The sequence below is a fragment of the Hippopotamus amphibius genome, chromosome 8, assembly GCF_030028045.1.
Source record: "Hippopotamus amphibius kiboko isolate mHipAmp2 chromosome 8, mHipAmp2.hap2, whole genome shotgun sequence".
In the NCBI taxonomy this organism is placed as follows: Eukaryota; Metazoa; Chordata; class Mammalia; order Artiodactyla; family Hippopotamidae; genus Hippopotamus; species Hippopotamus amphibius.
The window spans coordinates 136,649,135-136,663,897 of NC_080193.1; the positions used below are offsets into that span (position 1 = coordinate 136,649,135).

Consider the following 14,763-nt stretch of genomic DNA (forward strand, 5'->3'; position numbering starts at 1 on the left):
AACTGTAGTTACCATGCTATGCATTAGATCTCCAGAATTTATCCATCTTGCATGACTGAAACTTTGTATTCAACATCTCCCCACTTCCCCCACCCCCCAAATTCTGGCAACCACCGTTCTACTCTGCTTCTATGAGTTTGACTTTTTTAGATGCCACATGTAAGTGAGATCATGCTATATTTGTTTTTCTGTGCCTGCCTTATCTTATTTCACGTAACATAATGTCCTACAGGTTCATCTATATTGTCTCGAAAGATAGGATTTCCATCCTTTTTAAAGCTGATGTGTTTGGCCTTAAAATGTTTGTGTGTATATACACACACAATATTCTATTGTATATATACCACGATTTCTTTATCCACTCATCCATCATCAGTTGACACTTAGACTGAATTCATATCTCGGCTATTATGAATCATTTCTGTATTTTTCACGTTGATTTATAAAAAGAACAAAATACTTTCACTTTTAGTACCAAATATTAAAAAGGCATTGGGGGAGATATACATTTCTTTCTTTGAAATGTTGATATCTAATAGATCTTGGATTCCAACACAAAAACATTTCCCATTGTTGCATTAAGAATAAGGAGGTTTTGGACTAATGAAATATTAGCCACTTTTGGTTTTTTCTCCTTCGAAAATATCATTGCATATGCAACTAGGTCTTGAACAGAACATTTTTTTATATATAATACACATCTATGAGAAGTTTAAATTGATTTACACTAAAACAAATTCTCCCAATTTACATAAGAGGAAATTTAAGGAATCGTTTCACAACGTCTTCCAACTGTTTCAAGTGGGTTTATCTTAATGATTTAGTTGAATGACTTATCCAGCGCCATGCTGGAAGTGTAAATGAAAAGTACGACGTGTAAAACTCTTATTTCAGTATTCATTCCACAAGTTCGCCATTTCCAAACTAGTACTTGGAACAGTTTATAATGTTAAGTATTTTAAGTTTTAGTACCTCAAAATAAACCCATTTGTTGAATGATTTAATGTTAAAATCTCCTAAAATATAATGTTCAGAGTTCTTTTGCTTTCTTATTTGAAGTTGTAATAACTTCAACTTCCTGCAGTGCGGGGTCCACCTGGATACTATTTCAAAATAGAAAAATATGAGTTCTCTCTTTTAATGTTTACTTACTCTCTGGGATGCTCAACAAACTGAGTAGTCTTCATTAGATAAGTTAATTTAGCATTTAAAAGGAAGTCTGAGTTTCTGGGGAAGGGGTTGGAGTTGCTATTAGCTATACTAATCCTAAATCCTTTGAAAAAATAAATGATCTTTTTCAGAAAGTTGTGTTCAGTTGCAACAACGGAAAATAACATTAACATTGTATACCCATTCTAGATAAACCCTAAACCCTACCTCAAAATGTCAGAGAACTGCTTTGCCTTTTCTTTTTTTGAACTAACATGTTAAGGTCTCTTTTAAAATTTTTTCTTGGGATGTGAGGATGTAAAACTTTCATTTGAAGTATATCAATAGATTTATATCATGCAAATGATAGAAGGTGCAGTGTGTTGCTTAATACAATCAGTAATACTTTTCTTCAATAATAATAACAAAAATAATAGTAAGCAGAGCTGTTCCTAACGCCAAAGAAGCTTCAAGTCCTTAGTTTAGATACTTAACAGAAATTCCTCAGTAAGTCAATCCTCCTTTTATCCCCTGCCAATACAACCAAGGAATCTTTTCCAGGTAAATTCACCCACACCAGTTATCAAATCTAAACATCACAGAAGTAAGTCAACACCAGTTATTTGGCACGCCAAACAAAAATTTATCATTCTTTTCCTACCTTCACCTCTTCTACCTGCCCCTCGCCTGTCTACCGCCCCTTAGTTTTTAGGCTTCTTTAACTTCAGAAGCAATAATTCCTACTTTATGTCAAAATCGGTACTTTGAAAACTGGAATAGTCTTCGTTACTTGTTTTCTGTAACTATATTCATTTTCAGACTAAAATTACAGAAACACTTCTTTTTGGTTCTTTCTAGCTCCTAAGAGAATTTTTTTTTTCATGTTGAGAATTTCAAATAATAATTTTTAAAAGGAGATTATTCTATTAATTTTTTCACTTGTTTTATTTAATAAGTTGTCAAATGTGTCTAATCTCTTAATATTACCTCTTCTCTGATTTTGTTGCTATAGATTTAATATAATATAATCTTTTAAGAGTTTCTTTTTATACTTGTGTCCTGAATGATCAGTTAGCTTTAAAATGTTACCTTTTCTCATAGTCCACACTGAAATCCATTAAGGGTTCTGATTGCTCATAACACTAAAGAAAAACCTTGTCTACCACTTTTAAAAACAAACTGTGAATGTGAAAATGTCTTTTGATATGACTGCTTTATAAAGCTCAGTAAGGCAGTTTTAATCCAGAAGAAGACATGGCCTAAATGTTTGTCAGGCAAAAAGTATGCAGCAGCAAATGATCTTTATTTTACCTCAGTCTGATGACATAATATATAAAATCACAAATTGTTTGGGTTGCTAAGATTATATTTTACTAACTACTGTAAAGTAATACACTATTTTAGAAATGTTAAGCAAACACTAGTATTTAGAAAAAGCTGAAAAAGTAGAGCAGTAAACTGAAGAAATTGGAGAAGATACTGATTTTAAGAGGAACAAACTGGAATCAGGTTTTTCCCCTAAAGAACAAATAAGACTTAAGAAATTGAAAGAACCTTTTGAAAAGCAAGATCGTAGGGGAGATGTACTCAAATGATAAGAAACAGCAGAGTAAAATTATTCATTTTAGCAGTGGCTACAATGACCTTAATTGAATAAAATCTAAAAAGTCACGTAATGTAAAACACTGGTTTGAATTTGAATTTGAACTTAAATAAGACCCTATACAGTTTTAGCCGAATTATATATGATTGAATAATATTAGGACTTCTTCAGATGTTTGAATTTATCAATTTGTAGTTTTAAAAGGTACACAAAGTTCTCTAGGTATGATTGAAGATTTTTTAAAACTGAACTATATAGTAGATTATAGCATGTTCTTTAATGTTGACTTTTGTGTCGTGATGAATGTAATACCAGTGGAAGCCACAGGGTGGTGGCAAGAACTTGTGTTAAAGGAGCTTAAATACATAATTGCACTATCTTTAAAATGCTTGTTAAATGCTAAGGAGCTGTCGCTTGGTTTTCTTTATTCCTCTAATACAGCTGCATTTCTCAGCAAAGAATCTATAACAGAATACAAAGACATTGATTTAAATGTATAGACCAATAATGGAAAAGAAGTAAACTCATGCAAATTTTTTTCCCTATAGTTTCTAGTCATGTCAGTTGCTTGGTGATCAGAGTAGCAATTTCATCAAGATGTGAATTTGAGGAAACTTCTTGGATTATCAATGCTGGAAACAGTAAATTGAAGAAGTTACCAGAAATACTTTGTCTTCATCTTATTTTTGTGCTTGCATTTTCCTTTTTCCCTGAATGTTCTCATTTTAAAAAAATCTATTGTAGTATATATATATATATATATATATATATATATATATATGTGCTAACTAAACATTTTTCAATGAGGAAGATAAATTTTCTATTGTGTTTTCTGTTAACCCATTCTCATTTGAGTTTAGAAGTAATTTAAAGTGGTAATCATTTTATATCTTTAAGGTAAGAAGACAAGAGGTTTCTTCTCCAAGAAAAGAAACTTCACCAAGGAGTCTTGGCATTTCTTTATGCCATGAAAGGTAGTTCTATATCCTTTTTTGCCAACCCTACAAATTATAAATATCGAAATATATTTTTATTTACATATTTTAAATTTTTAGCAATTGTAAGAAAAAGCAGCCTTTTAAAACTAGAAGAGACCAACTCAAGACTCCTCCATGTTAAAATGACCTAAATAAGTCATATAGTTAATAGCAGAGATGGGTCTAAAAACTGAATTCTCTGAAGTTCTCCTGTTTCAGTAGAACAAGTATTATGGCCACATTGTTTTATATGGATAAATCTTAGTGTTAACCTTATCAAAGTGAGAAATACTTAATTTTTTCTATTTAAGATGTTCACAGAGGACAAAAAGTCAGTGCATTGAAATTTCTAATGTAAGAATGAGACAGCCAGTATAAGTGTGATATATGAATAAGTAGATATGTTAGTCTTTGCTACATTGATGTATTAGAACTTTAATTTATCACTTACTTTGTGCCTGGCTCTCCAAATATTAAAGTTGTTTTAGGAAACATTTTCTAGGAATTTAAAATGATTTTTTTTTTAACTTTAACCTTTCAGTAATTATTTTGTAGTATATTAAAAGGTGTTTTGTAAATTCAGTCATGATTTTTAAAATTTAAAGATACAGCCTTACATTTTAAAATGTTGATTTATTTTTAGAGGTTATATAGAGAAGACTTTCTGGGATCTGAAAGAAGAATTTCATAGAATATGCATGCTAGCCAAAGCACAAAAAGACCACTTAAGTAAACTTAATGTACCAGCTACTGCAACTGGTAAGGTTTGATTTAATGTACAGTAATATTAATTTTATTGGTTGAAATTGATTTACTTTTGATTGTGAAAATATTTCTAAGTGCTTATTAAGTGCTAAGGATCTGTAACTTGGGCCTCTCACCACTTATAATGGGGTAAGTACTGTTTAAATTCTGTAATGTATTATATTATATAATTATTGGCATTTTCCCTCTATTTTGTATGGCACTATATAGATTGAATTGAATGACATAATTACTGATCATCTTAATGAGAAGTCCCACCTTGGAAAAATAAATATAGGATATATCTCTCAAAGTCTTCAGTTGCTATTTGGGGGTCTTATTAAACATTAATTGATATATTAGTAAGCAACTTTGAAGCTACACTATCATATATGAGCTAAGTAAGATTATAATATTGGGTTTGTTTTTAACTTCTGCCTGAAAATTAATTGGACACCATGGATAGATTCTTGTAACTTGGTTGAAGAAATAAACATTTCACATTTCATGAGGCCAGTCCTATTGGAGGTGCAAAGTACAAATTTAGTATAAAATATAGCTTAAAAGGAATATCTGTTTTACAGATATATTGCAGTGTGTTTTTTAAAAGTTCCACCCTTCCCTGAAACCTCAGACCGGCTTCCTGGTATTTGCTTCAGTAGTTCAATATGAATAGCAAAATACCAAGGATTGAATTTGGCTACCAAGCACGTCTGTAAACAAAAGTAAGGTAAACTGATCATTTATAATGATAAATTCTCCTTTACCCTTGTGATTTGAGATATTCTGCATACAATTCCCAAGAGATGTGATTTACAGTTTTCACTCTGAAAGATGTTACAGCAGTATGCTGACTAACACCCCTTTAATTAAAGATCACTCTCTGTTTCTTACAGCTCTTATAGCTAGGCTATTTAAAAAATCATTTTATAGTGCAAATTCACTTTTTGCTTACTACTACCATTTTATTTTCAGAAAAGGTACACGATGTGCTGTTGGAGAAGCAAAACAATCTTTGTAGACAAACATGATTTGCTTCTTCCCCTCCCTTCCCTTTACTTCCCCAAAAAGAACTCTAATTTTTTTCACCTTAATTTTTGTCATTTTCATAAGAAATTGATCTTCTTTGCAGACTAAAGACACTAGGTACTTCTAAAGTAAAAGAGTTATCTTTATTTAAAATCTACTAGCCATAGGGATGTAGTACCTAGAACTCATCGTGATTTTTTGAACATCAGCATCTTATCAAAACATTGTAATGGTGACATATTCATTGTTACACAGAGAACCTACCCCATTATCAATGGCTTAATACTTTGACCATTTTTAAATTGCACAGGTCTAAATCTGAGTTTGTATCTGTCAACTAGAGTACTGAGTGTTTACCTTCAATTTCTTTTCCACTAAAACTGCTTCCTAACATTATTCTCATGTTTTATATTAACTGTGTGACAAATAATAAATACAGCATTATTCTTGAAATGTCTTAGTTCTTTTGTGCTACAGACTCCAGGGAAGTTTTGCTGGCTCCAAACAAACCACAATATCAAATACTATGCTTCTGACAGTAGTAGATCAGAGGGGAAAGAAAGAAAAAGAAATATTTTGGGAAAAGATGCCTATTCAGGTTTTTTAAGGGTGAACATGACATTGAATATAAATATAAAGGAACTATTTTAAATGTGATTTGCATAATACAGCTGGAAAGAGTATTTTTAACATTATTGTCCTCTGTGTTATTTTTTGTTAAAATTTGATTTTTACTTTCAGTAAACAGATATAATTCATAAACTGCTGAGTTAATAGAATTGTACATTTTCTTTTCATTTTTGTTCTTCTTATCCACATATGACAATAGCCTTGAAAAAGGGTATCAGTCAAATGCATGTTTAAGCAATTGTGGCTTCGTAAAAAGTACTCTTTGGTCCCTGAAGTAGGGTCATATTTTGGTGGAGATCAGGAGACAAGGATATAGGACTAGAGGTTAAGACAACTCTCAGATCTTTTTCTTTTGTCAATATACAAGGTAATTAAACTGAGAAGTAGTCCAAATAGACAGCCTGTACTTAAAATTTAGAAATCTAAAAATGTGCCTCATTTTACTTTTTTTCCTTGCAGGAGAACAAAATAGACAATTAGCTCACCTGATCATGTTTCTTAGTATAGTGTCGGAATGACAAGTGCTTTCATGCACCTGGTTTGAGTTTTAAGTTTTCTAAGCTTAGATTTCTAAGGTAACCTTAGAAATCTTAGGTTTAAAAAAAAATTTTTTTTTTGTGAATAGTAACTCTCATTGCTTGAGCAGATTAATTCAGGAGGTTAATGTGCTAAGGTATGCCAGCTAGCTTTACTGAAAGAAAATACATGCTTTATTTGGATTTTCCATGTTTTGTTCACAAAGGGGGTAGATCTACTACTAGAAAAGAAATTCAAAGCATATTTCTGTCATTTTGGAGACTCTGTAATGTAGAAACCAGCATGTTCAATTTATCATAATGGTTCAGAGCACAGGCTCTAGAGTTAGGCTTGCCTGGGTTCCAGTTACAGGTCTACCACTCATTCAATAGCCGTGTGGCGTTGGAATTAGCCCCGGAATTAGTGCACATGCAGTGGTTATAAGTGTGTGGCTCACCGGAGTGCTGTTGGTGTTAATCATGGCCATTAGCAGCAGCAGCAGATTCTTGCGCAGTCACCCCGTTCTCCTGTTGAAGATAAGCGTTTTCTCCTCAGGTTTAGAGTTTGGTTACCTCGCAGTTGGTTTTCCTGATTTGTTATTTGCAGTTGGTAAATGTAATCTACAAAGAAAGTACTGTTTCCTAGAATTTCCTGCCACTCTTAAGTCTACTACCAGGAAAAAGGACTACTTGAGAGTTCATGGACTTTAAGAACCTCAGAGGACAAAGAAATCCTGCTAAACAATTGAGCGTGGTCTTAATTACAGTACCACTCCTAGTTTACAGACAGATGATCTAGTTAATGTACGTTATTATACTAGAAGGCATATATTGAGGGCATACTGTGTGCAGGCACTGGGCAGGGTACTGGAGATAAGTGGGAAACAAAACATAGTTTAGGACTTCAAGACATCTACTTTAATGGGAGAAAGAGGTATATTTACAAATACAATGCAGAGTGTTGAGTCCTCAGGGCACCCAAGAGTCATGACTTAAACCAGCCTTGGGAAGCCAGAGAGAGCCATCCAGAGAAATGAATGCCTAATCCAAGAAATGAAGGACAAATAAGAGTCAGGCAAAGAGTAATGGAAGGGGGCAGTTCAGGCAGTCCGCACAGCATGTGCAAAGGCCCAAAGACAAGAGAGCATGGCTGTTCGGATAACTGTACCAAAGTTCATTATAGCTGGAGTAAGGAGTGGAACAGATGTGGTGAAGGATGACAGCATGGAGAGGTGACAAAGGGCCAGTCATGCACAGTTGTATGCAAGTTTTAGGACTGAAGGTCTTGGAGAGCCATGAGAAGGTTTTATTAAGAAGGGAACATGACCAGATTTGTATTTGAGAAAAACTAAGGGAGGGCTGGGGAAAGCAGTGTAGACAATAGGGTGGATATGAGAAAAATTTAGAGGCAAGGAAGCAGTTCAAAGGCTGCTGTAGTCCAGTGAGAGAAGATGGTACATACTAAGGAGAAGCAGTGATATATAACAGGGTGAACCAAGAAGCTGTTGGCATTGTACTACAATCATGTCCAAACAGAAAACATCTTGTGTTGGAATGTGCTGTGGCAAAAGAGAGAAAGGTGTCATGAGACTGCAAAGACCAAAGGAAGGGAAAAGAACTGACATTTGTTAAGTAGCTACTAATCTGGACAAACACTGTGCACAGAGCTCTGTATACCCTGTGTGCTTAAATAAGCATCATTGGTTAATGTATAACTTCACTGATGACTACTTTTTTAAAGTGCTAATTAAAAAAAAATTTTTTTTTTACAATTTGTCCATTTAATAATAATACACACATTACCAACCTCCAGCCTCATTGTCTTCTTGAAGTAACATTGTAGAGCATAATCTAGCCTCAGTATCATCAACACGGAGAGTGCTTTGATCGTTATTTTTCTTTTTTTTGCACTGAAAAATGTAGCCCTTGTTGGCCCTACACTGGATTGTAGTGTTTCCTGAGTTCTTATATCTGCTTTTTTGTTTGTCTTGTCTCCTCTCATGCTTTCAGCTCTTACCGATACCTATGTCTGCTTTCAGCAGCTCGTATCCATGCCTTGTAGTTTGCTGCTTCTAACCAGCCGTGAACTAGGGAGACATCATCCAGCTTGTTAGGATAAATCTAAAATGAGATTAAGAGCAAAATTCATCTGTGGGCCTTGTGGCTCTTAGCCTTACTCCTCAGAATCACTGTTTACTTGCTTTCTAGCTTTTGCCTATGGCCGAGACGGCTGAATTTGTTGGATAAGTGGCTTCCAGGTAAATGTGCTACAGAGGTCCTGATATCTACCTGATATCTACCTGTTATCTACAGAGGCCTTTTTAAAATAAGATGAGAAAATCATATATTCACATAGAGTTTTCTGAACATGCATCCTAAAATTTCATCCTCCTTTTGCCTCCAGTCTTCTCTCCCCAACACCCACCACGACCACTCCCTTACGTAGAGTATTAAGAGTAGACAATGGCTAAGCTGATTGGTTGTGTACTTTGTCACACAGAGATATTAGGGGGAATAAATGACCTAATTCATATAGATTCTTAACCTGTGTAATATATATACGCCTGGTAAGGATTTTGCCTTTTAATAACTTATTTGTCTAAGCAAGCTCACAGTTGCAGCTTCCATTAGTGACAAAATGTTTAAATGTATACACTACAAGCAAGTGCTTTTTAAGTATAGAGCAGTATAACTGTGAACAAGACGCAAGGCTTACAGCACAAGACCTAGGAAAAGACAAAGTAGTTAAACTGTGACTAATAAGCTACATTCCCTTTCACCCACTGGAGACTGCTAATATTTCTGTGTAAAATGGTAGCAAATGTAAAACATCCCAGTTGTCTTCAGTTGCTGTAAAAGCCAATAAAAAATAATAGTAATACTCATCTATCCAAAGCTAATTGAACATTCAGATTTTTAAGAATGATTGAAATGCAACTGTGTTCCTTTTGTTTTTTTTTTTTCCCTGCAGAGACACAGTGCTCTGTGCCTATACAGTGTACGGATAAAACAGATAAACAAGAAGTGCTGTTTAAGCCTCAGGCAAAAGATGATATAAATAGAGGTGCACCGTGCATCACATCTGTCACACCAAGAGGATTGGGCCGAGATGAGGAAGACACCTCTTTTGAATCACTTTCTAAATTCAATGTCAAGTTTCCACCTACGGACAGTGACTCTACTTTCTTACATAGCACTCCGGAAAGACCCAGCGTCCTTGGTCCTGCCACATCTGAGGCTGTGTGCCAGGATAAATTTAACATGGAGCCCAGAGACAACCCAGGAAACTTTGTCAAAACAGAAGAAACTTTATTTGAAATACAGGGAATTGACCCCATAGCTTCAGCTATACAAAACCTTAAAACGACTGACAAAACAAAATCCTCAAATCTTGTAAATACTTGTATCAGGACAACTCTGGATAGAGCTCTGTGTTTGCCACCTGGAGACCATAATGCATTATATGTAAATACATTCCCACTTCAGGACCCATCTGATGTACCTTTTCCTTCACTCGATTCCCCAGGAAAAGCTATCCGAGGACCACAGCAGGTAACTGTTTTGCATTAACAAATACATTACGTGTGAACACATTTTGCCATGCATGCAGATAGGCATCTCTTTCAGGTTATCAGACTTTTTTTAAAAACTAATGACTTGCCAAAGTAAGCTTTCGATAAAAAAAATCCAAACCCTGTAATAAATGACATGAATTGTAAAAGATGAATGTGGTGAAGCTCTATTATAAAGTACCTTAAAATTTATAGCGCATTTAAAAATACATGTAAACCCTGCCCATATCTAGCGTGTGTCACTTTCTTACTTAGTCCCTTATTCAAAGCTTCTTACTCAGTACCATTCCTATAATAGGATTCTTTATTAAATCTCCTTGTGAAGCAGATGGCACTTTTTTGTCAAAAAGTTTGTGTATATCATATTTATCTTTACAAGAATGCTTGATTTTTTAATAAGTAAATAATCACATTGTTTCTATTTCTGAAAATAAGTGAATTCTCAGATAATACTTCTGTTACATTCTCAGTTATACAGTATGTAGATCTGTAGGGTTTGGTTTTGGTTTTGGTTTCTAATCTGGCACTGAACATTCAGCCTAATATATTTTTTAAATAGTCTCTACATATGTATGATTTTAATCAAATACTTTAATGTTTCTAAAGCTTGCAGACTACTTACAGCCCCCCACCCCCACCCCAATCCAGTCCTACCCTCCCTTTTATTAAGGTTCTATTACAACATGATTCTTTAAGTTTAAAAAAAAATGGTTTTTAATACCTGAAAGCAGATGAAAAGTATATAATTGTTACAATAAACAGAAGCTCGTAAAAAATGCAGATTGGTACAGGTGTCTAATATAACTTGCAGACATTCATATGATTTCTCTTTGCCTTGAGATATTTAATTTACCGAAAACCAAAAAACACCAACAATTTGATTAATACCCTTTGGCTTTATAAGTGTTTTTATAGGTTATAGACTTTTAAGTCAGAATACAAAGAAGGCAGTAGTCAAGCTGTGGTATATTTTAGTGGTGGAGAAAACTAGGCATTTCTGACAATAAGTGTTAATTATAAACTCACTTATATTCTACATTGTACCTTATTTCACATCATAGTCACAGTTATAGTTACTACTTAATGAAACAAATTAAACAATTTCATTTATTCCAAGTAGAATTCCTGTGGAGCTGTGAAGTACATCAGTTCTAATGCTTGTTACTTTTTTCTCCATTATATCTCTTGCTTGTTCTTTTACTAGTCTGTGCATTCATGTTTCAGTAGATGGCACCCTGCATTGTGCATTTGCTTTCTATGCTACAGCAAGGGAAACAGCTGGTATGTGATTACAACTTGATGGAAAAGTATTCAGCTTTAAAAATGCAGGAGAATTGGTGTTGAGCTGTCACAAGACATGGGGCATAAGGTTAGATAATTGATATTTTGGGAGAAAAGGCAAAGAAATTCGTTTGTTTTGAAGGCCATGTTACAGTTTAGGATTCAAAGGATATTTCTTAAAATGGGTTTTTTTGAAACATTTTGTTGTTTTATTTGTTTTAATAAAGCTACTGTGAGAAATACAGAATTCTTGAGTTGTCGATAATAACAAAGGGAAGTGAAATTTTGGTTGTATATTTCAAATTTTTACTTTTATATCAATCATTACTACTTAACCTTTTTTTATACATTCAGCTATCATAATAAAGTCTAAAATATATCTGCTTATTTTTGTTCTATGTGATTTTCTTGTCTTCCTACTTTTGCTGAGTCAGTGATGGGGTCCCAACTGAATTTTATGAAAAGATCAAATCTGAACAAATAGCTCCTAATAGAGAAGGATTAGTATGGACTTTGAAAATAAATTGGCCGTAGAAGATTGGCTTATCAAATTTAGAAGCTAAATTTCTTCTGAGTCTATTACTCTTTTATAGATCTTAATTAAAAGTATCTTTTTAACATAATAATCTTATATTTATATCCTTATCAGTTTCCCATTAGAGTAGTACATATTAATGAATTGTACTTTTTGTTTAAACTGTCAACAGAAAAATTTAAATCTAGTTAACTGTTACATAGACTTACATACTGCTTTTCTTTTATCATGGAAGAAAGGAAATTATTTTACCCGAAATTTCAATTATGTATTTTAAATATTACTGTTTTTTGTAATAAAATTGCCGCTTCTCACAAAAGGATTTGAGTGAGTGTTATTATAAGCCCTCTGTACTGATATTTGAGTATATCTTGGTGCTTAGACAGACTTTGTATATTGACACCAACTGTACACAGCTGTCCAGTAAAATGTTTATAAGAAGACAGTGATGTCGTGAAACCCAAATGCTTCAATTAGTAATATACTGTTTACATAATGATTGGTTAACTCGGATGAAAGAGATTGGCTAAGGGAATGAAAACTCACACTATGTCAGGAATTGGACTGGGTTGTTATTTTAAAAGCATATTAGTGATATGAGTACAAAGGAGTCTCTTTATGTTGGCTTTTTGAGGTGATTTTCCTCAAAGTGCCAGAATTTAGATATGTCAAGATAAGAAAGCAAATTTTAGAAATAATTTCGTTTACAGCATTTCAGGAAAATAAGATATTCCAGTCGAAAAACATTTATTGAGCACCTATTCTTGAACTAAATGCTTTTTCTTGCCCTTCTAGATTTGTTTTTGAATAATAAATACAGTAAAGGGTATGAGTGTGCTGCTTATAATAATGGAGGTAGTTCTGTTGAATTATGCTTTTCCATAATTCTTTAATTGGGCAACTGTTGCCAGGCTTCACTTTAGCCACAAGAAAGGGTAAGAGGGCAGAGTATGCGCTGTATAACAGGAACAAAATAAGAAGTCAAAAGAATGCATCCGATGTTGGATTTTGTTGAATGATTAAATATTTGAGGTTTCAAAAAACAACTGATGAATAGAATTTGTTTCCTACTTTAAAAAAAATTATTTTCAAAAATTAGAACACATTTCTATATGGTGTGTTCATTGTGTATTTGCTTATAAATAGTGAAATTTAAATTGCTTTTGATCAACTGCATGCACACACATCACGCTGTGTGCTGTGTGTTAATAAAGGTCCTATAACTTAGTTTCCCATATAAAATAGAAAAGATAGAATATAATTTTTTTAGTCTCAATTATTTGACTATTGCTCCAAAACTGTTAGCATTGTGTTAACGGGTATTAAAACATGCTGGTGTTAAAGCTGAAAGGTGTTTTAATGTGTGGAGATAAGGTGCATGAATGTGTATTTTAAGTGATCCTTAAAGTTATGCCCTTTATGAAAAAGAGAATTGAGTCATATCCTTAGGCTAATTCTGTGGAAAGGTAATTTGCTTTCATATTAGGGAATTTCATATATATGCACATAACCCATTCAAAAAATTTGAATTTGAAATTCAGTGCAAGTTGATTTTAAACACAAATAACAGAAGATGTTTTTATTTGTTTCCTGCAGCCCATTTGGAAGCCCTTTCCTAATCAAGACAGTGACTTATCGGTACTAAGTGGCACAGGCTCAGAACTGCATATACCTCGAGTATGTGAATTCTGTCAAGCAGTTTTCCCACCATCCATTACATCCAGGGGGGATTTCCTCCGGCATCTTAATTCACACTTTAATGGGGAGACTTAAGACGCATTTGAAAACAGACATATCAAGTTGTACGTGATGATTTTGGGTTTGTTATATTCTGTACTTGATTGCAAATTTAGCTCAAGATCATTTATTGAAAAATCCACCTATCTGAATTTTTTTCTAAACTTATATTGTAACTTTCTTTTATTACCTTTTAAAAGATCATTCTGTGTGAAACTGTAATTCATTATATTCATGTTTACAGTGTTTATTACCAGAACTCAAAATTATGTTTGTGGCTTATGGAACTGTAAGACAATAATTTATATTTTTTTCAAATGTCTAAGCCTATTGCTTGGATTTCTAGTTAGATGTATTGAATTTGGTGATGTCAAATGTTTATAGGGTTTTTTTCATGTGTTTTCATTTTAAAATTTAGATTATTTATGCTATGGGTGTTCTTTTTGAATAAACCTATAATAGAGAACAGCAGGCAAGATAAACATCTGAGTAAAGACATTTGTTGGTCAGTGATAAAATAAGTGGTGGGATTATTTAAAGACTTTAGTTGTTTTGTTTTTTTAATAATGGACAAGATTTTAATTTTTACTATATGTATAGCTACATGATGAAATTAAATATTAAAAGAGTTACTTATGTTGTACTAATTAATGTGTTCTTTGTTCCTAAATAAGTAAATAAATCACATTTGGGGGAAATTCATAAAATTCATGTTTCTTTGTGGTAATCTGATAGACGGGTGATAACAGATCTGGTGACGTTTTATTATAACTAGTAGATCACTTTGAATTTTTAAATTATTTTTCAAACTAAACTTGCTAAAGAAACACATTTGTCTTTAATGGGAGCAAATCTAAAACCCTGTAAGGATTATCCATATTTATTAATTTATATTAGAAATGTTCACATTCTTGTTGAGAAATGTGTTAATTCATAGTTAGCAGCCTGATTGATGACCAGACGAGGATATTTAAGAGAGAGCATACCAAAT

General features: G+C 33.2%; 1 protein-coding gene across 11 annotated transcripts in view; it reads left to right on the forward strand.

Moving 5' to 3' along the window:
• Positions 1-14,462, forward strand: part of TANK (TRAF family member associated NFKB activator) — a 78,328-nt gene extending 63,866 nt beyond the window's left edge. For 8 of the 11 annotated variants that reach the window (XM_057743824.1, XM_057743826.1, XM_057743831.1 and 5 more), the window contains 4 exons: positions 3,650-3,726; positions 4,373-4,488; positions 9,619-10,199; positions 13,632-14,462. In XM_057743824.1, coding sequence (XP_057599807.1) covers positions 3,650-3,726; positions 4,373-4,488; positions 9,619-10,199; positions 13,632-13,808 — 951 coding nt within the window. In that variant the 3' untranslated portion in view covers positions 13,809-14,462. The other 3 variants (XM_057743822.1, XM_057743823.1, XR_009054977.1) reach the window with 2 other exon arrangements.
• Positions 14,463-14,763: the final 301 nt, after the last annotated feature.